This window comes from Hyaena hyaena, unplaced genomic scaffold (genome assembly GCF_003009895.1).
Source record: "Hyaena hyaena isolate Hyena2069 unplaced genomic scaffold, ASM300989v1 scaffold_497, whole genome shotgun sequence".
Lineage (NCBI taxonomy): Eukaryota > Metazoa > Chordata > Mammalia > Carnivora > Hyaenidae > Hyaena > Hyaena hyaena.
This window is the reverse complement of record NW_024081130.1, coordinates 523,496-544,140: the sequence shown is the minus strand read 5'-3', so window position 1 is coordinate 544,140 and position 20,645 is coordinate 523,496. Positions and strand designations below refer to the sequence as shown.

The 20,645-nt window shown below is 50.5% G+C and overlaps 4 protein-coding genes across 12 annotated transcripts; 3 read left to right on the top strand and 1 right to left on the bottom strand.

The window, feature by feature from the left end:
* Positions 1-78: 78 nt before the first annotated feature.
* On the top strand, positions 79-2,212 carry LOC120247026 (magnesium-dependent phosphatase 1). 3 transcript variants are annotated; one of them, XM_039254730.1, is made up of 6 exons: positions 79-873; positions 987-1,047; positions 1,117-1,227; positions 1,563-1,670; positions 1,752-1,847; positions 2,007-2,212. In XM_039254730.1, exons 1-6 carry the CDS (start codon positions 837-839, stop codon positions 2,176-2,178), a joined length of 585 nt encoding a protein of 194 aa, XP_039110661.1. In that variant the 5' UTR covers positions 79-836; the 3' UTR covers positions 2,179-2,212. The 3 variants fall into 3 exon arrangements, with proteins under 3 accessions (XP_039110661.1, XP_039110662.1, XP_039110663.1); XM_039254731.1 differs by having other exon boundaries at positions 1,752-1,837; positions 2,007-2,203; XM_039254732.1 differs by lacking the exon at positions 1,117-1,227.
* Positions 2,213-2,644: 432 nt separating this feature from the next.
* On the top strand, positions 2,645-6,139 carry CHMP4A (charged multivesicular body protein 4A). The gene is made up of 6 exons (XM_039254743.1): positions 2,645-2,749; positions 4,097-4,246; positions 4,335-4,512; positions 4,935-5,043; positions 5,220-5,355; positions 5,787-6,139. The coding sequence occupies exons 1-6, from the start codon at positions 2,719-2,721 to the stop codon at positions 5,843-5,845; spliced, it is 663 nt and encodes a 220-aa protein (XP_039110674.1). The 5' UTR covers positions 2,645-2,718; the 3' UTR covers positions 5,846-6,139.
* A 1,126-nt stretch (positions 6,140-7,265) lies between these two features.
* TSSK4 (testis specific serine kinase 4) lies at positions 7,266-9,803 on the bottom strand. 4 transcript variants are annotated; one of them, XM_039254717.1, is made up of 4 exons: positions 9,288-9,801; positions 8,719-8,933; positions 7,941-8,334; positions 7,266-7,515 (listed from the first exon to the last, which is right to left on the bottom strand). In XM_039254717.1, the coding sequence occupies exons 1-4, from the start codon at positions 9,510-9,512 to the stop codon at positions 7,333-7,335; spliced, it is 1,017 nt and encodes a 338-aa protein (XP_039110648.1). In that variant the 5' UTR covers positions 9,513-9,801; the 3' UTR covers positions 7,266-7,332. The 4 variants fall into 4 exon arrangements, with proteins under 4 accessions (XP_039110648.1, XP_039110650.1, XP_039110649.1 ...); XM_039254719.1 differs by having other exon boundaries at positions 7,941-8,304; positions 9,288-9,800; XM_039254718.1 differs by having other exon boundaries at positions 7,348-7,588; positions 9,288-9,803.
* A 4,839-nt stretch (positions 9,804-14,642) lies between these two features.
* TM9SF1 (transmembrane 9 superfamily member 1) lies at positions 14,643-20,372 on the top strand. Of its 4 annotated transcripts, none has more exons than XM_039254712.1 (6): positions 14,643-14,705; positions 15,137-15,498; positions 16,479-17,100; positions 17,388-17,573; positions 18,888-19,161; positions 19,707-20,372. In XM_039254712.1, the coding sequence occupies exons 2-6, from the start codon at positions 15,154-15,156 to the stop codon at positions 20,098-20,100; spliced, it is 1,821 nt and encodes a 606-aa protein (XP_039110643.1). In that variant the 5' UTR covers positions 14,643-14,705; positions 15,137-15,153; the 3' UTR covers positions 20,101-20,372. The 4 variants fall into 4 exon arrangements, with proteins under 4 accessions (XP_039110643.1, XP_039110644.1, XP_039110641.1 ...); XM_039254713.1 differs by lacking the exon at positions 14,643-14,705 and adding an exon at positions 14,745-14,871 and having other exon boundaries at positions 16,479-16,989; XM_039254710.1 differs by lacking the exon at positions 14,643-14,705 and adding an exon at positions 14,745-14,871.
* The last annotated feature ends 273 nt before the right edge of the window (positions 20,373-20,645 follow it).

The window sequence follows — 20,645 nt, the reverse complement described above, 5'->3', positions numbered from 1 at the left end:
TGCACAAATGTGCACATCACAGTACACACTCTTTTACACTTCTGAAGAGGTCGGACAGCAGAAGGGAATGTGTTCTTAGGGGAATTATGAGACTGTAGGAAAGTCACCTCTAAGTGGTGTGGAGCCAGTTCTTACCAGCTGAGGAAATCTAGTTATTGTCTTCTCTTCCCAACCCCATAAGTGATCTCATGCTTGTAGCTTGAAATTGGCCATGATAGGAATATTTACAGGAAGCCAAACAATACAAATCAGTCCCTCCCCGCAAACTGGTTTTACACATTTACCAATAATACTACTGATGTAGGTGGTAGAAACCGGGAGAGTGAATTCTCTCCCATTGTAGCCCAATGGCCTGGTTCAAGAAAGGCCTCAAGGGCTTCACAGACACTAACTACATTGTTTACGGCTCCGGAATGCTGAGGGCTCAGGGTTTTGTACTTCTGGAGAGAGGCCGATTTGGAGAAATGTTGAGCGACGAGTGACAAGCTACGGATCACTTAGGTCTCGACTGGTAAGATAAAATGAGAAAGGCGCGGAACGAAAGGGCTCCCTTCCCTGGCTTCTCTAGTTTAGCCGATTCCGGCCACGCTGGGTGGAGTGGAGAAGAAAGAGGTGCCTCTCAGAGATGGACCACTGGCGGTCCTCTGGGTGGTGGCGTCGGCACTTTGCTGCAGTCCTTCCCCCGCTCCGCCGTTAGGAGGCGCTCTTGCGCGGCCTCCAGACCCACGACCCCGGTGCCGGCGACGCTCTAGTCGCCGTTTCTCTAAGGCAGGCGGGCCGGCTCGTGGCTGCAAAAAAAGCCTTGCCTTGCAGCGCGCAGCCCTTCGGCGCTGGTCATGGCGCGGCTCCCGAAGCTGGCGGTCTTCGATCTGGGTGAGGGACCGGACTGGGGAGCTTTGAAGGGGACTCTCCTTTTCCAACCCCCCGCTGCATCTCTCGAAGCCCTGCGCACCCCGAGCCTGAGCCCTCCCTCCGTCCTCCCGCAGATTACACGCTCTGGCCGTTCTGGGTGGACACGCACGTAGACCCCCCGTTCCACAAGGGCAGGTGAGGCGGCGCTGGGGAGGCCGGGGCCGGGCGGGGCCTGCAGCCGCTGAGCGCGCTCTCGCACTCCAGCGACGGGGCCGTCCGGGATAGGCGGGGCCAGGCCGTCCGACTGTATCCTGAGGTGCGCGACGTCCTGGAACGCTTGCAGAGCCTTGAGGTCCCCGTCGCGGCCGCTTCACGGTAAGGAGAGCGACTGACAAAAGCTGTCATTCTCATGCTGAGAGACGCATGCATGAGGAAACGTCTCGTGTAACCCTTGGCTACAAAAACTTTGGCGGTGCACATTTGCACGTATTTGCATCTTTTTCTAACTGTACCCTCTCCTGTGCCTTTTATTTATTAAACATTGATTGGCTCAGCGCCGCCTGTGTCAGGTGGGAAGGATAGGGAATCGAATAAGGATCGAGGATGCCTACTTACCCTGGAAAAACAGCAAGTTGATTTCCCCCTGGTTAACCATAAGTTAGCTTGCAGCCCCTAGCCCTGCTGATCCCATCTATTACACCTTTTTGCAGAACAGGGGAGATTGAAGGGGCCAATCAGCTACTGGAGCTCTTTGACCTTGACAGATACTTTGTTCATCGGGAAATCTACCCAGGCAGCAAGGTCACCCACTTTGAGAGGTAAGCAGAGGTAAGGGTAGAAGCAGGGAGGCCAGCGAGACTGCGGAAGCTACGAAGCCAGCGTGGCCCCTCCTTGCACAGGTTGCGGCAAAAGACTGGAGTTGTTTTCTCCGAGATGATCTTCTTCGATGACGAGAAGCGGAATATCCTAGACGTCAGCAAACTGGGTACAGAGCGGTGAGATTAGCCTTTTGGGGAATGAGGAGAAAGGGTTCCTAGGAGGGGTTTAGGTAGACAGGCACAGGATGGCCAGTTCGCATGACAGTTTTGGGGTGACACCCAAAAAGGGTGAGAGTAACAACAGACCTGATGAAATGTGGCTGCTTTTCTTTCTAGGAGTTACCTGCATCCATGTCCAGAATGGAATGAATCTCCAAACCCTAACTCAAGGCCTGGAGACATTTGCAAAGGCCCACGCTGGGCCCTGAGGTCCGGGCCTGTGGATGAGCCTCATTTGAAGCATAAAACTGAAAGGAAGTCACGAAGGCATTTTCAGGTGTATTTGTAAATTATTAAAATGTGTTTGTGTGTTACAGAAGAGATCTTCTGGCTGGTTTTTGTTTTTCTAACTTTGTAGCCGTAATTGGTTTTTCAGAGGTGCCAAGATCAAAGCTAGCGGCATTAGACTTCATGTGGCTCTGCCACCTGACTGACCCCTTGTGCTCGCCCCATCCCCGCCCGGTTTCCTGAACTGTGTCAAGGGCCGGAAGAACTCTTTCACTGGCCCCAAGAAGTGGGATGCACAACCCTGCACGTTCCCTTTCAGGAGAACAAACACTGTGCTTTTGGGGGTGGGGGTGGGGCGGCCATTTTAGGGAGTCGAAAATCGAGCGGCCTCTTTAAGAGGAGCTAGTGGGTTGGGGGCTGGTGGTTCGGGTCACGTGGCAGAAGTGGCCTCGTTGGCTCCAGTTGATGATGTCGCTGCGGTGCCCCAAGGAGGGATTGGCCCAGGCCGGTCTCTGCGCGATGAGACCGCACCCTCCCGGGGAGCCAGGCGGAAGTTGCAGGAAGCCGCGGAGAGGAGGCAGGAGAGGCGAGGGTGGTGGCTATGAGTGGTCTTGGCAGACTCTTCGGGAGGGGTGAGCCCAGGCGAGGGGTGGGGTGGGGCGGGAAGTGCTGGCCGAGGGGTGTGGGGAAGCACCCGGTGGCCCCAGGCTGTCGCGAAAACCCTGTCCGGGTCCAGCGAGGCCACCTCACGTGCCAGGAGGCCCCGCCTTGTCAGGCCGCCTGACTCCGGCTGTCTTCCTTCCCTTGCGCCAGAGAGAAGAGCTGGAACGTGAATGGAGGGTCCCCACTGTTTAGGCTGGGGGGATGAGTTTCCGGCTGTCGTCATCTAGTCTTTCCAAAACACTGTGCTTCCTCTATGCTGGCCGAGGGGGAATCTGAGGTGATGGAGAAAGATTGCCTACTTAAAAGTCCCATCTGGTAGGGGGAGACCTGCAAAAACTGCTAATAGCGTGGTGTGGGAACTCCATGATGGAGATGTTCCTAAAAACCAGGGGGAGCACAACAGAGGCTTGGGGGGTTGTGATCCAGAGGGCTAGAGGTATGGCAGGTGGAGAAATGAGGTACTTTAGAGGGAGGTAACTGTGTGCAAAACAAGCAGGAACCAGTATGGTACAGTTAGGGGAAAGAGGAGTTCTGGCTGCTGTGTGTGTGTGTGTGTGTGTGTGTGTGTGTGTGTGTGCGCGCGCGCACGCGCGCGTGTGGGTACATGCTCAGCCAACTGAAGAGGAGGAAAGTAGAAGTGTGGATGGAGAGGTAAACAAGAGTATGTCTCATTAAAGTTTTAGATTTTATCTTGTAGGCAATGGAGAGTGTGAAATGATTTTAAGCAGGCAAGGGCCTGCCTTATTAATTTTAATAACTGTCAGAAGTACAGAAGATGAAGGGGAAAATTGAGATCTGATTTTTTTTTTTCCCTCTAGCCCCTGTTTTACATTCAGTTTGATCCTGTGGAGTTAGGGCCTTGTCCACCTCCTAGGACAGCAAGTGGAACAGCAATTGTAAAAAGTGACCAAACTCCAGCAGGGATGTGATCATAGGAGGGCCATGCATATGTGGCAGCAGGGGATCTATGGGAACTCTGTACCTTCCACTCAGATTTGTTGTGAACATAAAATTTCTCTGGGGAAAAAAAAAAAAGCCTGGGAATGACTTGAAAGGCAGTTTGCAAAAGGAAAGAATACTGGATTTGGAAATCATCCTGCCACATTTCAATTACTGCTCAGTTCTTACTAGTTTGATTTTAAACAAAAATTTAACATGTATATGCCTGTTTTTCACATGTGTAAAGTGAAGATAGTACATTCATTGTAGAGAGTCATTTTGGGATTAACAGTAACACAGGCACCTAGCACACACTATGTGATTGGTGGCTAATATTTTCCCTCCACGCAATATGGGCCTGCTTGATTGGACTCCAGGGAAGAAGGAGAAGGGGCCAACCCCTGAAGAGGCAATCCAGAAACTGAAGGAGACAGAGAAGATATTGATCAAGAAACAGGAGTTTCTGGAGCAGAAGATTCAGCACGAGCTACAAATGGCCAAGAAGCATGGAACCAAGAATAAGAGAGGTAACAGGGGAGAGGTGCCTATTGGGCGGGCCCAGGTGGGAAGCATAAGGGCTTCTGGCTCTGATGTTCAGGGTATGGGCTGGGTCAGCCGCCCTACAGGCTTTGCGGAGGAAGAAAAGATTTGAACAGCAGCTGGCACAAACCGATGGGACACTGTCTACCCTGGAGTTTCAGCGTGAGGCCATTGAGAATGCCACCACCAATGCAGAAGTGCTTCGGACCATGGAGCTTGCTGCCCAAGGCATGAAGAAGGCCTACCAGGACATGTGGGTACGGGGGGAGGGAAGCACGGGGCCCAGGCACTGGGGAAAGTGGCTTGGTATTTTACTTTGAATCTTCAGACCTCTCAGAATGTAAATTTACGGTGTAGATGCCTGTGACAGCTAGACCTCTGTCAGTCTCCTCGCTTCCCGGAAGATCTCTTTGCCAGCTGAAGCATTCTAGGGAGGAAAGATGATTTTCCTAACTCTTAAAGATCCTTCAGAGAGGGGAGTGCAGCCTCTCCTGCCCAAGGTGGCTCCTTGCCAGTTCTCAGCCCAGACATGCCTCTGTATGGTCGCCCAGGGATCTCTTCTGATAGCCATGAATTTATAGTCCGAGGCCGCAACCGGGACGGTTTTCATCTGTGCAAGATGGGAAAGTCAGGTGGGTCGTTGCCTGATTTCTTGGCTCTCTATGTTGTTCTCAGGGACATTGACAAGGTGGATGAGCTGATGGCTGACATTACAGAACAACAGGAGGTGGCCCAGCAGATCTCAGATGCCATTTCCCGGCCCCTGGGCTTTGATGTGGATGAGGTGATTGGAGCAACGGGTCAGGGAATATTGGAGAAAGCATGAGACCCGCAGGAAGGAATGCCCAAAAGAATCGTGGGGCAAATTCGGGGGGGAGGGGTGGGGAGATTCCAAAATGATATGTTTTTGGAAGTAGAAGTTTCCTTTCTTCATCTTTAACAGTCTTGTCCCATATCCAGGATGAACTGTTGGAGGAGCTAGAGAAGCTGGAGCAGGAGGAATTGGCTGAGGAGTTGTTACAAATAGGCGACAAGGAGGAAGAACCCCCCATCAAACTGCCCAGTGTACCCCCCACACAGCTGCCTGAAGGGCCAGGTACTCAGGTTATTCTGTTGTCTCAAGGGCTTGAGAGGGTGGGATAGATACGAGGAAAGATTATATTCCTCTTACATCCTGCCTCCAAGGAGCCAGGCAGAGAGGGCTGCTGCTACAGTTGTACAGGTTGTTGACTGCATAAGGGCACATGGCTGAAGAGGAATGAAGATTAAAGTCCAGCCTCTGCCTCACTCAGCAAGCTGTGTACCCTGGTATGTAGGGCTGCAAGTACCGGGAGAAAGCAGCACGTTTTCCCAGTTTGTTCAGAGGTGTCAGGGAATTTGCAGCAGCCCAGCAAGCAGAAGGACACACCTTTCCATTCTTTGCTGAGGGAGAGATGATTCAGCAGACTCTTAGTGTAACAGCAGGGGATTGTTGGAAGTTCTCAAAGCCCTAACACTTTCTTTCTCTGGGTATCCTTGTCCCCAAAGCTCCCAAAGCGGATGAAGATGAAGAAACGCTAAAGCAGTTGGCGGAGTGGGTATCCTGAGGAGTCTGGGCTTGTTTTCTCGGTGCTGCCTTCATTGGTCTCTTCCTTAAGTGCCAAGTGCTAAGCTAAAGGAACACAGCCTTTTGGGGAGGTCCTGCTGAGGGTGATAGTGACCCTGCCTGAAAAGGGGTTGTTGCCCTCCCCTCCCTGGCTCAACTCTGAAAGAGAACGTTAGTGCAAGAGGAGCCCCTTGGCTCCCTTCTCTTTGATAACAGTTACAGTGCCCTTGTTCCCAATAAAATCAGGCAGACGGAACCCTAGTGTTTATACTGCCTCATCTACACCTGAAACCTCTTCACTGGTCTTTGGAGCTTTGTTTCAAGCCATGAATCATAGTGGGAGTAAGAAGGGGCATTGGGACATGGAGCAGGAAGTGGGAGTTGACAGTATCTTGACCTACTATGTTCCAGGCATGTACTGATTCATCTTTCACGTTGGTTTGTCCTAGAGTTGCCTGGTGCTGAGGTTGTTAAACTGTGATCTGTTATTTACTGTAGGACCACGTGGAGCTGTCTCTGAGTCTTCTCTCATTGCTTTCCCCCAATCATGCCTCTGCCAAGAAAGCCCCATGATTTACTATTCAATTTCCATTTGCGAAGCCCATTTTCAAGGGCAGGGAGGGAGAATTCAGGGAGAAAGGAGCAACTAGCTTTCCTTTATTCAGAACCCATAGCTAATAAGCTTGATTTGAACTGTCCTTTCTGTTTCTAAGAGCAATAGTGTGAATGATTTGCTGGAATGGTTTCAGTCATGGTTAAGGTGGCATTTGGAGGAAGGAGAAGAAACAAGGTATTTCACACATCCTGATACCCATTTTTAAGAGAACAAATAATGCCATCCCCACTTGGTTATAAACAGGCAGAGTCATGACCAAACAGCCACCAGGGCCTCTGCCCCACTGCTTGAATATTTAGAATGCACAGAGATGTGTAATAATGAGCGTTTGGTTAGAATAATGAAGCTTCCTCAAAGCAGGTGTTCATCTGAGCACACTCTTCCCGCTGAGCCACATGTGAGTTATGTAGTGAATGACAATGTTGACTTTAACAGGTATCAAGATGCCCAGTTACAGGGGCACCTGGGTGGCTCAGTCGGTTAAGCGTCCGACTTCAGCTCAGGTCATGATCTCACGGTTCGTGGGTTCGAGCCCCACATCGGGTTCTGTGCTGGCAGCTCAGAACCTGGAGCCTGTTTCAGATTCTGTCTCCCTCTCTCTCTGCCCCCTCCCCAGCTCATGTTCTGTCTCTGTCTCAAAAATAAACTATAAAAATTAAAAAAAAAAAAAAAGATGCCCAGTTACAGACTCTGGTTAGAAATCCACCTGTTGCGCTCAGCAGTGTTCTCTGTTAAGGTTCACTTGAGGAAAGAATGTCTTTGACTCCAGCTGATGAAACTAAATCAGAAAAAGATTTATTTTTCGTATAAAAGATTGTTAGCCCCAGACCCTCCTGCTTCACTCCTCTCTTAACCCCCTCCTTCAACCACTTTTAGGTATTGATTTCCAAGGACTGGTGCCGATTAGCAGTGCGGGGGGGTTTGCACATGGCCTCAAGCAGCCTGATCTCATGGGTGGGTTGCTCAGGCTGGAACTTGAGCACCCAAGGATCCTTGATGATGTCCAGGATGGTGGCACGCTTGGTGGCTTGGCATAGCGTCTGGAGGACCAGGTTCTAGGGCAGGGGAGAGAGAGGTCTTGGCTGAGCTTGCCTCCCATTGTGCCACACAGGCAATGAGCAGCTGGACCTGAGAGAGAAGCAGGATAGCCCATCACACCACTCTGGTAAAAGAGGGTGTGGCCCTGGTTTTATCCTGAGGAGCCTGGGGTCTAACTCCCTGGAGGGGAGAGGGTGGAAGGGTTCCTTGGGGGGAAATCCTTGCATTAGCCTGCTGCAATCAGCTCATCACTCACATCTAAGGTGTGGAGCCCAGGAATGGCCCTTTAAGCTCCCTCCCCGCCAACTGCTCTGGGGCAGGGGCCACAATGTAAGACTGTGATGGTGGGGAAGGGCCTCCCCCAGCGTGGGGAGACCTAGGTTGGGTATTCCCTCCCTGTGGGTCAGCCCTGAGGCCTCAGCCCTCCTGGGGGCGCCAGCACCTTGCACTCCTGGGAGATGGAGTAGTTAGATGGAAAAGTGACCTCCTTTTGCGTCTCTTTCAGCAGCTTCTTGAGATTGGTGTCATCAAAGGGCAGCCGGGCGACCACTAGAGTGTAGAGGATGATGCCCATGCTCCAGGTGTCAGACAGGAAAGGGTTGTAGGGCAAGCCCAGCAAGATCTCCGGGCAGGCATAAGCAAAGCTGCCACAGTAGGTCTGGCTGAGGTGGGCAAAGCAGTTCACTTGGCGGTAAGAAGCGCTACTACGCACAGTCTGGTTAGAAGTCACCATCTTGGCGAAGCCAAAGTCCGATATCTTCACGTTCTCCCGCTTGTCCAGCAACAGGTTCTCCAACTTTAAGTCCCTACCAGCAGCAGAAAGGCTGGGAGTCAGGCTGGGGAGAGGGCTTAGTATTAGACCGGGAGCTGAAGGGCCGGGGGTCAGAGGCTAGAGATGGAAAAGGCAAAGTGGGAGACAGGTGCCATTATGAGGACACAAGGTAGAGAGGAAGGAGCCATGGAGTTAGGAGCAGAGCCCAAAAGTGAGAGAGGATGGTACCTGAGGACCAGTGGGGGCTCATCATTGCAGTTCACAGAGTGCTGGGCTCACGGTGGGCACTACAGAAATGTTCTTGACCAGACAATTAAAATAGAGGGGATGAATGGGCCTAGATAACTGAGGAAGGCCAAGGGAGGGAAAAAGAGGGCAGAAAATGGAAAATACGCATAAAACCCCCTTGAGACCCCAAAGGGCCCAGCCTGGGTGGCAGCGCCCTTACCGGTGCACGATGCCCTTGCTGTGCAGGTAGGCGATGCCCAGGGTCATCTGGGAGAACCACTTGCCAGCAAGGGGCTCAGAGCAAGCCCCGTAACGCTGGATCCATTCAAGGACGTCACCACCCTCGGCCAGCTCCAGAATGATGTATACTCGGGATGTGGTTTCGATGGCCTGATAGAAGTTGATGAGGTACTTGTGCCGCAGGATCTTCATTACCTGGCCCCAGAAGAGGGACCCGTCAAACCTGGGAAGGGAGAACCCTGGCTGTGCTCCCAGCCCTCTTGCTGTCCCACTGGTAACTTGCTTAGGACTCTGCAACGGGATTAAACCCAAGAGGGCTAGAGGTCTGTGGGCAAACCCTATGCTTTGTACTTTTACTTTGTGAGGGCCTGGAGGTGAGTGGGTGGGTGGAAAGAGGTTGAATTTATATCAACCTGCTTGATTGATTGCTGCTTAGTAAAGCAAGACATTCACCTCTGATTTGGGGGCTGAACCCATACCCCCTCCTAACCATACCCAGAAGTCTTAATGAGGTTGGTACCAGTTCCCTCTTCTAGCCCCCTTTCTGACCTGTATCTCACGGGGCAGGAACTTGTTAAGATAATCCTCAGAGGCCTTCTTCTTTGAGATGATCTTGACAGCCACCGTGACCTTCTGCTTTGTGTAGTAAGCCTCATAAACCATCCCATAGGAGCCATTGCCAATGACCTTGCCCACCTCATAACCATACTCCTCCATGACAGAGCGGTAGGCTGAGGTGGTTGGTGCTACCTGCAAGGTGTCTCCTTTCCCCATGGTGTTGGGCTTGCTGAGAGCAGGGAGCTTTGCTACTTAAAAGCCTATTATCTGCTCAGAAAGCCATGAGGGCTAGGGTACCAAAGTAGTTAGTCTTTGAAAGCTTGCCTATATAGTCACACAAGTCTGGGATGCTGGGCTCAACTCTCACTGGAAACGTGGAGGGGGAAGAAGGGAGAAGCAGTTCTTTTTGTCTCCACTAGCTGTTGTTACTTCTTTCTCCTCCTGGTTACGGAACTCCCCAGTTTCCCATGTTCCACATACATCACAATTCACCTTCTTTCCACCACTGGGCATAAGACTGGAGAATGAAGTACACTTTGGAACACATACCTGGAGGCAACTTCTACGATTTGGTGAGACTCCCCCCGCCCCCCATAGATCTAATCCCTTTAACTATTCAGGTCTATTGAGCACCCACTGTGTGCCAGGCAGTGTGCTGAGTACTGGGATAAAACAACCAATAAGGCCAACAGAGACCCTGTGCTCCTAGAGTTTTATTATCCAGCATGAGAAACACACGTGTGAGAATATTACAGAGAATTGCAAGGTGTTGTAGGAACATATTTAAGGAATCTTTTTTAAAAAATATGTTTATTACCGTGTGTTTTTTTTAATGTTTTATTTATTTTTGAGAGAGAGACAGTGAATGAGCAGATGAGGGACAGAGAGAGAGTGAGACAGAGAATCAGAAGCAGGCTCCAGGCTCTGAGCTGTCAGCACAGAGCCCAATGTGGGGCTTGAACCCACTGGCCATGAGATCATGACCAGAGCTAAAGTCTGACGCTCAAATGACTGAGCCACCCAAGTGCCCCTATTCTAAGGAATCTTAACCTTAAAATGTTTTTCTGGCTTAAAACAACCACTTTTTCCCCCCAAGTTGAGCGTGCTCAGTTGGCTGGTTCTTCTGGTGGTCTTGTCTTAGCTGGGATTGTTTGTTTCTGTTGCATATGGTCTCACTATCCAGCAGACTAGCCTAAGTTCCTTCACATAGTAGCACTGAATTTCAAGAGAAAGAAAAAATCAGAAATTGCGTGCTCGATTGAAGCCTAGGCTCCAAGATCAGCAAAGCATCACTTCCATACCTTTACACCAGTAAAAACAGTTACAAGATTACAAGGATCACTAAGATTGAAAGGGTGGAATAGCCTCCACCTCTGAACCTTGAAATGCATTCTTATCTTGCTTACCATGCCCTTCAATTCGGCAGTATTCCTCCCATCCCTCTGGCCATCCCACAGACTTCACTGGAGCCTCATCTTCTCTGTCTGTCCCTTAGTCACATCCTAAGTTTCTACCACAGGTCTTATCCCATAAGGATCCTCCCCACCCCCCCCATTCCCAACACTTTCTGTATCACATCCGTGCTGACTGCTCCTAATCTCGTCTCTAGCTCAGATGTCTCTGGACTTCCAGATCTAGCATCCAATTGCTCACTGGATTCACACAGACATGTTTTCCTCAGGTATCTTCAATGTACCATGTCCAAAACTGAACTCTTTATGTTCTTGCCCTGGACTTCCTCTTCCTGTAAGTTCTATACGAGTTGTCTTCAATTTACACACCCAGATGTCATCTTGGACCCTTCCCTCTGTCTCAGTCCCTACATCCAATCTGTCACCAAATCCTGTCTCTTCTACCTCCTAATCATCTTTAATCTTATGTTCCAGGCTCTTGGAGCAGCTGCCACTGCCTTAGCTGAAGCCTCTTTAAGTTCTCAACTAATCACTCCAGCAAGCTTTCTGCTCCCCTCCAGTCTGCACCCTGAACTCCAAGGCATAAATCTGATTTTACGCCCACTTAAAACAACTCAGTGTCTTCCCCATTCTCCTCAGGATCAAGTCCAAATTTTTTTATATGGGTTCGACGTCTCACCCTGTTTACTTCTCCAATTTTATCTGTTAACCTACATGCGATGCTACAGTCAAACAGAATTACTTTTCCTTCACTGCTTTCTCTATCTGGCAAATCCCTACTCTCCCTTTAGGACTTAGCTCATAAGCTGTGTTAAGGACGCCTTTACTGACTGTTCAAGACGAAATTAGATGTTCCTCTTTCCTGGATGCTCTCAGAACCCCAGTACTTTCTCTGTCACAGCACCCAACATAGTGTCTGTAATTGTGTTTTTTCTGCTTGCATCTCTCACTAGGCTGTCAGGGAGGTCACCTGACAAGAAGAGGGACATGAAGTCAGAGGTTTGAGAAGAATGGGTTGTGCAGAATGGAAGAGAGCTGATTTGGAAAATGAACAGGATCACTGAGCAGCACTGGGGGTCCAACTGAGGTTAAAAACACAATTTACAGACACACAATTTTAACACAGTGTTAAGATTCCTCTTGGGTATAGGTGCTTGAATACGGACAGTTCTTGAATATGAACCCAAGGTTAAGGTTTCACGTGGCAGCTGGAATGAAAGAACAATGGAAGAGAGGCATCAAGAACACAGTCAAGAATGTGGCTGAAATGATGGAATGCGGAATCTAAGCTGCATGAGGAAGGAGGATGAGCCAGAAAAATGCAGGTTGCAGGGAATAACAGAGGTTGTGGTGCCTGAAGGGTTGCCTGGATTTAAGACTGTGTGTGTGTGTGTGTGTGTGTGTGTGTAGGGTGAAGCAAGGGTGGGGAGTGGCACTCAGAGGAGAGAACGAGGGAAGAATCACATTTCTATCTTCCAAAACAAAACAACTCCAACAACAGATTATGCCAGAGACTACTGGTAAATTCCTATTTACCGACAGCCTGCTGACCCTGCTGGCAGGATGGTTCCAAAGTTTGTTGAAAGCCTAATCTACATTCTCAGTCTACCAAGATGAGTTGTCCAGAGCACACTGTGGTAAGGAGGGCCACACAGCCCCATCCTCTGGGTAGCTGGCGGACCCCTGGATAGGTAGCCTGGTGGCAGCTCTGTTCTCATCACTGTGCAGGGGGTATACCAGTTCATTTGAAAACCCTGTATTAAGTGGCCTAAAGCACTGCTAAGGATACCAAGATCCATAAATTATAGTCTTCCTGGGAGTAACAGTTACTCCCAGGGAGTAACTCCTGGGAGTTAGCAATTAACAAGGAAGACAGGCACATAAGAAATAAAATAACAGTACAGTGAGGTAAAGTGTTATAAACAAAGACTGGAAGATGAAAAAGGGGGCATTATACGGAAAGCATTTGCACTGTTCAATAGAAGTCTTCAGGCAGGTAAGTAGGGAACGGTAGACTGGGCAGTCTAGGCAAAAGGAACTGTATGAGCTTGCAGGCTTGAGAGAACACGATATTCAAGATTCCAATTTGAACAGAGGACAGGGTTCCAAAAGGCCAATGTACCTGGAGAAGTAATAAAGATCCAGGTCTGACAGGCCTCATAGGCTAAACTTGTAAGACTTTATCCTATACACTCATGGTTAAATTTTAGTCAAAATCAGAGCCTGTTAAAAAATAATGACCAGTCACCCCCTCCTCTAAGATCCTGATTTGGTAGGACCTAGGTCTCCGATTTAAATAAGCCTTTAGCTGAATCTGATGGGTACCAAGTTTTGAGAACCACTGTTGCTGGAAATAGGATATATATATATATATTAAATCTTTACAGCAGCAGTATGGAAAATGGATCCAAGTGGGGAGATGATGGGGAGACTACCAAAGTGGCTATCATGGTAATTTAGGTGAGAGAGGGCTGGACCTGAACCAAGGCAGCCACAAGGAGGGCAAGTATGGGAAGATAATCAGGGAATAGGCAGGGGCCTTGGTGGCACTGATCTGAGGAAGATGAGGGTGGGGACGGGGGAGTGAGAAAGAGTCCCAGGTCTCTGGCTTCTCTAAACTGCTTTTCTAATTATACAAATCCACTATCTAAAAAACTCAATCCCCTACTTCCTGGAACCTCACCTCCTCCTACAGGGAGGACTGCATCAGAGAGGGCAGAAGGACTTTTCAAGCCAGAAGCTTCTTGTGATTTTTCGCCCTGGCACTACTTCTTTACCCAGGGAAAGGGAACCTTAAATCTGCATCCTTACATGTTGCCCCCGAGTGGCCAAACGGAAGTTACTGCCCCTCGTCTGAGCTTCGAAACTCTCCAAACGGCAGGTACCCTCAAAATAGCCAAGACAGGCAAGGGTAAACTTCTCCAGAATAATCTGCAACATAAAACTGAGAAATCCAAACGCGCGCGTATACATCTACCCACACACACACACACACACACACACACACACCCAAGAACATCGAAAAAGAGTCGAACGTATGCCAAGATTCTTTACCTGCAAGTAACGATAACCCTGTCAGGCTGCCCAGCTCACCGGATAAAAGGGCTAACACCCTGTCTCTTTGCGTGTCTCCGCAACAGACCTGCCTCGGGCTTGCCTGTCTTCGAACATGTGACAGCCGTTATCTGGCGAGGGAGGCCTCCAATACAGTCTCGGGAAGACAGTGTTATTTATGTATTTATTTTTTGGCGGGAGGACACTCAAGACGGGTTGGGAGAGAAGCAGAGAGGTGAGATGCAGATTCCTAGACGCACGGCCTGTGCCCTCGATGTCCCAGCACAGCGACGCCCAATGCCTCAGCTCGATCCGGGTTGGGGGCCATCAACCGCCTCTCTGAGCTCGCCCTCTGCAGTCGGTGGCGAGTTCAGCCGGCAAATGCCCACTGGTTCGGCCGGCAAAAGCTCCGGGGCGTCCACTAGGTGTAGGCCTAGCCATCTACCGGGATCCGTTTCCTGGACGGTCACTGGGCGCGTGCGGCGGGCACGGCTCCCCGCCTCTGCCGGTGCCCCCAAGTCTTCCCGGGGACGGGCGAGCGGCCTAGCAGCGACTCTTACCCCGCGGTGGCGTCCGCGTCCCGGAAGCTAGGCCTCAGCCGTATCCCCGTCCCGAAAGACCGTCGGCAGAGCAGAGAACCCGCCGCAGCATCGGGGGTGTGGTCCCCTCTAGGCTCCAGAAAAGGAGCTTTCCGCCGGGCTGAGGTCCCCGCGGGTGAGGCGGAAGTAGTAAGACTGACGTGTCGGGGGCTGCTCTCCAGATCGCCGGGAGGCCCCCCCGCCGGGGGACGGGCTAGCTAGGTCTTGCGGACTCTCCAGAGCTGGGCCTGGCTGTCGACTGGAGAAAGCTAGTCGGCAAACACTTAACTGAACCGAGTGCGGTGTCCCGTGTGGTGTGGCTACAGCCGCTGCGATCAGGCACCGCCGCGGCCAACCCAGTGGAGGTCGGTCGTCAGGTCCTTCCCGGGCCGCCGCTCGCGCGCCGCTCAGGGGGGAGACCCGGGCTGGAACCCAAGGGCAGCTACGGGGCCGCAGAGGCCGCGGGCGCCGCCTCGGCCAGCCCTTCCCGTGCGGTGAGGACCCCGCAGGGGCCGCGGGAAGGTGCCTGAGGTGTGAGGGCGCGTGGCGTTGCCATGGAAACGGGCTGGGGCGCGGGGAGGTCCCAGGCAGGCGGGGGGAACCCCAGATTGAGAGAACAGGAGAGCAAAGGACAGTGAGACAGTGTTGCGGGGGGGAGGGGGGGTTGGGAGGCGGCCTCCCGAAGGAGGGTTGGAGAGGCCAAGGGGAGGAATTGGAGCCATTGGGTTTCGGTTCGAACGACCTGACCTGGGGCGTCAGGGGTTAGTTTCCATAACTGCAGGACTCCCCCAAACAGGTTCTGCTGCCTTAAGGATGACAGTCCTAGGGCACCCGCGGAGTTGGAACTGCCAGTGGTTGCCACTTCTGATGCTGCTGCTGGGCACAGGCCATGAGACTGGGGTGGAAGGTGTGACACACTACAAGGCCGGTGACCCCGTCATTCTATATGTCAACAAAGTGGGACCCTACCACAACCCTCAGGAGACTTACCACTACTATCAGCTTCCGGTCTGCTGCCCTGAGAAGATACGACACAAAAGCCTTAGCCTGGGTGAAGTGCTGGATGGGGACCGAATGGCCGAGTCTTTGTACGAGATCCGTTTTCGGGAGAATGTGGAGAAGAGAATTCTGTGCCACATGCAGCTCAGCTCTGCACAGGTCAGCCTCTCCACATTGGCTAGAAGTTAGCCCTCCCACCCAGGGACTAAACGGTGCCTTACAATTTATGGTTGTTGTTTTATTTTATTTTTTTAATTTATTTTTGAGAGAGAGTGCGTGAGTGGGGGACGGGCCGAGAGCTAGGAAGACCTAGATTCTGAAGCAGGCTCTGAGCTGTCAGCAGAGAGCCTGATGCGGGGCGGGAACTCACAAACCAGGAGATCATGACCTGAGCCAAAGTCCGACTGAGCCACCCAAGCGCCCCATAATTTATGGTTTTGGAAAAGATATGACTTGATTCTAACTACAGTCCCACCTGGGAGGCAGGACAGGTGGTATTATTTGCATTCAGTTGAGGAAGAAACATACTTGCTCAAAAGTGACTTTCCAAGATACTGAATTTGCAGAGGTGATATGAGAGCCCAAGACTCCGGACTCCAGGCTGCTTTGTTGGTAAAAAGGTCCCAACTATCACTCCTACATAGTCGTTGCCTTCCATACCTACCTCTTGGCTTTCTTAACTGGCACCTGTACGCTCCAATCTTTCCTGTGATGCTTTTTCTTTTTAGTACATCCTATCTTAGGGCACTTTTCTTTAGTCTACGCCAGACCTTCTGACACCTTGCCTTTCTCCTTTTTCTACACCTTAACCCTGTCAAGTCATAATGCTCTTTTTGGAGAATCCCAGCATACTAGGTTCTAACCTAGTGGTTCTCAGCAGGGGGCAATTTTGTCTCTCAGGGGATATTTGGCAATGTCCGGAGATAATTTTGATTGTTACTGCTGGGAGGGAAGGTGGGGAGGTGCTACTGACACCTAGTGGGAAGAAGCCAGGGATGGTACATATTATAGGGCACAGAACAGCGCCCCACAGTAAAGAATTATCCAGCACAGAATGTCAGTAGTGCCCAGGTTGTGGAACCTTGCTCTAAATCTATGCCTGGAGAGGCCTTGTCTGACTCCTGACTTGCTCTTTGTAGGTGGAGCAGCTGCGCCAGGCCATTGAGGAACTGTATTACTTTGAATTTGTAGTGGATGACTTGCCAATCAGGGGCTTTGTGGGCTACATGGAGGAGAGTGGCTTCCTGCCCCACAGCCACAAGATAGGGCTTTGGACCCATTTGGACTTCCACCTAGAATTCCATGGAGATCGAATTATATTTGCCAATGTCTCTGTGCGGGACGTCAAGCCCCACAGCTTAGATGGGTTACGACCTGATGAGTTCTTAGGCCTCACCCACACGTACAGCGTGCGCTGGTCTGAGACTTCAGTGGAACGTCGGAGTGACAGGCGCCGTGGCGATGACGGTGGTTTCTTTCCCCGAACGCTGGAAATCCATTGGTTGTCCATCATCAATTCCATGGTGCTTGTGTTTTTACTGGTGGGTTTCGTGGCTGTCATTCTCATGCGTGTGCTTCGAAATGACCTGGCTCGATACAACCTGGATGAGGAGACTACCTCTGCAGGCTCTGGTGATGACTTTGACCAAGGTGACAATGGCTGGAAAATTATCCATACAGATGTCTTCCGCTTCCCTCCATACCGTGGTCTGCTCTGTGCTGTGCTTGGTGTGGGTGCCCAGTTCCTGGCCCTTGGCACTGGTGAGGTGATAAAAATTAATCAGGGATTTCTCTCAAGGGGTAGAACTAAGTTGATGGTTTGTTCTGGAAAGATCTGCAGATCTTCTCTTCTTTCCAAGGTGAGAGGCAAACCTAAGGGGCGGGATGGCCTTAAGAAGCATGTGTATATTCAGTTGTGGGTTTGCTGGACAACAGAATTAGGGGATATTGTTCTCCTTGGGTCTGGGAGAAAGGGGGCTGATTCCTCTGACGTTGCCAGGAAGAAGACAGGGCCGACCTGACACAGGCTTTCCACTACCACCCTGCAGGCATTATTGTCATGGCGCTGCTGGGCATGTTCAATGTGCACCGTCACGGGGCCATTAACTCGGCAGCCATCTTGTTGTATGCCCTGACCTGCTGCATCTCTGGCTACGTGTCCAGCCACTTCTACCGACAGATTGGAGGCGAGCGTTGGGTGTGGAACATCATTCTCACCACCAGCCTCTTCTCTGGTGAGGACTGTCCTTTCCCTGGTGGGCTGGCCTGGCAGGCTGAGGATTTAGGAACTTACAACACATCATGGAACCTGGGATCGAGTTAGAGTAAGGCCTTAACGGAATAAAAATAGGCATAAGAAACAAGAAAGCCATTCAAAAGACAAGACTGCATTTCTTTTGCATAGTTTAAAAATTAAGTCCTTAAAATGCTTTAGACAACATGCTAAGCACTCAGCATACCTTCATCACTTTTAACCCCCCACAATAACCCTATGCAGTAGTTAATATTGTCCCCATTTTACAGATGAGGAAATGGAAGGCTGATTAAGCAATTTGCCTGAAATTACACTTCTAAGAGGAAGCGAACCAGGTTCAGATGCAGGCAGTCTGACTCTGGAGCCTATATCCTTGACCATTATGTTATGAGTGGAAATAACACTCTTTTTTGAACATATTTCTTGATATTCCCTCTTTTTAAAAAGGTTTTTTGGGGCTACCTAGGTGGCTTAGTCGATTAGGCATCCCACTCTTGATCTTGGCTTATGTCATGATCTCAGGGTTGTGAGTTCAAGCCCTACACTGAGCTCTGTGCTCAGAGCCTACTTTAAAAAAATTTTTTTTTAATATTTATTTTTGAGAGAGCATGTGCGCACATGAGTGGGAGAGGGGTAGAGAGGGGGACAAAGGATTTGAAGCAGGCTCCGCACTGAGCAGTGAGCCTGGTGCAGGACTTGAACCCACAAAGCATGGGATCATGACCTGAGCCAAAGTCAGACACTTAACTGAGTCACCCAGGCGCCCCTGCCAGAATAACTTTTTTTTAAAATTTGGAGATGGTTACCCCACTCTAGCCTTACAAGCCAGCTTTTCCTTTCAGAGGCAGTAGTTGTATGCATTTTGAACCTTTCATGTTCCCAATCTTGAGTATCTGATTTATACTTCATCACATTTATGTTTGATGAAACATAATATGTGTTTTCTGAAATAGGCTTACAGAAAACATAATATGGGTTTTCTGAAAATAGGGCCTTAAGCCAAAGGAATGGGTCATGCTAGGATTCACCAATGCCACAGCAGAACAGGCCCTGGGAGGCAGGTGGATTGTGTTTCTCTTAGATCATTATGTAACAGCTGCCTTGACTCTTAATAATAATGGTTGGGGGAAGGGCTGTTGGTAAGACAACTGGGAACAATGGGATGTGAAAGGGTGGTCAGCCAGGGAGCAGGATGCTTCACACCCCTCCCCCCTCCCTGTTAGGTCGAGTCAGAGTGGGTGGCCCCAGGGATGTTCCTACTGCTGACCTTCCCTCTGGGGGCCCATCCCTGCAGTGCCTTTCTTCCTGACGTGGAGTGTGGTGAACTCAGTGCACTGGGCTAATGGTTCAACACAAGCTCTGCCAGCCACCACCATCCTGCTGCTTCTGACAGTCTGGCTGCTGGTGGGCTTTCCCCTCACTGTCATTGGAGGCATCTTCGGGAAGAACAACGCTAGCCCCTTTGATGCACCTTGTCGCACCAAGAACATCGCCCGGGAAATCCCGCCCCAGCCCTGGTACAAGTCTACGCTCATCCACATGACTGTCGGAGGCTTCCTGCCTTTCAGGTATCCTCCCTTTATGCCATGGTCATCACTCTCCGGTTCCTGACTTTAACTTTGGCTGTCTCCGTACCCATATGATCCCTAGTTCAGGTGCACACTTAAGAGATCATTAAGTAGTTCCACCTTTATCCAAGCAGGACTCAGCTTGAATCAATTCAAAGATGAGGGCGTCTCACTTACAAAACTCTCCAAAGACACTGCTCAGTTCACTCTCTTCCTGGTTTCTGACTTTAGTGTCCACAGGCACTAGGTGGGGCTTATAACTATGTGATTGCTTATTCAGTTTTTTGAGTACCTCTAGTGCCAGGCAGATAATATAGAGCAGAAAATAAAACAGACAAGATCATTGCTCTCAACCTATCAGGGAAGCTCTTCTTAAAATGAGCACAGCTAGTCACGGGTAAAAGAGTCCCCACGGAGCCAGGAACTGTAGGGCAGGGAGTGGAGTGACCTGGTAACACGGAGGGGTGGTGGCTGGATTTTGACCTGGCCACTGTGCTGACAGCGCACAGCCCTTTAATGCTGTGTATCGTCTCTTCTCTTCACAGTGCCATCTCTGTGGAGCTGTACTACATCTTTGCCACAGTGTGGGGTCGGGAACAGTACACTCTGTATGGCATCCTCTTCTTTGTCTTCGCCATCCTGCTGAGCGTGGGGGCTTGCATCTCTATTGCGCTCACCTACTTCCAGTTGTCTGGGGAGGATTACCGCTGGTGGTGGCGATCTGTGCTGAGTGTTGGCTCCACTGGGCTCTTCATCTTCCTCTACTCCGTTTTCTACTATGCTCGGCGCTCCAACATGTCAGGGGCAGTACAGACAGTAGAGTTTTTTGGCTACTCCTTACTCACTGGTTACGTCTTCTTCCTCATGCTAGGCACCATCTCCTTTTTTTCTTCCCTGAAGTTCATCCGTTATATCTATGTTAACCTCAAGATGGACTAAGTTTTGGGTAGCAAAACTATTGATCTTCTCTCCCATTCTTCACGTCCAGAGGCCCACTGATCTCTTACAAACGTCTCTTCTGATTGACTGAATTGTATGATGGCATTATTGCCTTCCCCTTTGCCCTTTGGGCCTCCCTTCCCCCGGAAGGCCTGGAAATTACAAATCTCTATTATATAAGGAGTATATATTTGAACTTTTTAAGTTGCCTTTAGTTTGGTCCTGATCTTTCTTTTTACAATTATCAAAATAAAATTTATTAAGAAAAAGGATCCTGTAGTTGGACGGTTTGGTCTGGATACCGGAACTCGAGCCCTGCCGTAAAGGGCAGTGTCCCTTTAGAAAACCGGGTCGGCCCGGAACGCACGAACTCGAGTTCTACGCGGGGCATGGGGAACTCTCGACTGGGGGAACCTGCACCGCCAGGGTCGGTTTCCGCGGCTCAGCCGGCGCTGAGGCCAACGGAAGTGAAAAGCCAGAGCTCCGGGTGTAAAGCTAGTTGAATCACCCTGGCGACGGGAGGGGCGCGGAGCAACGCCCTTTCC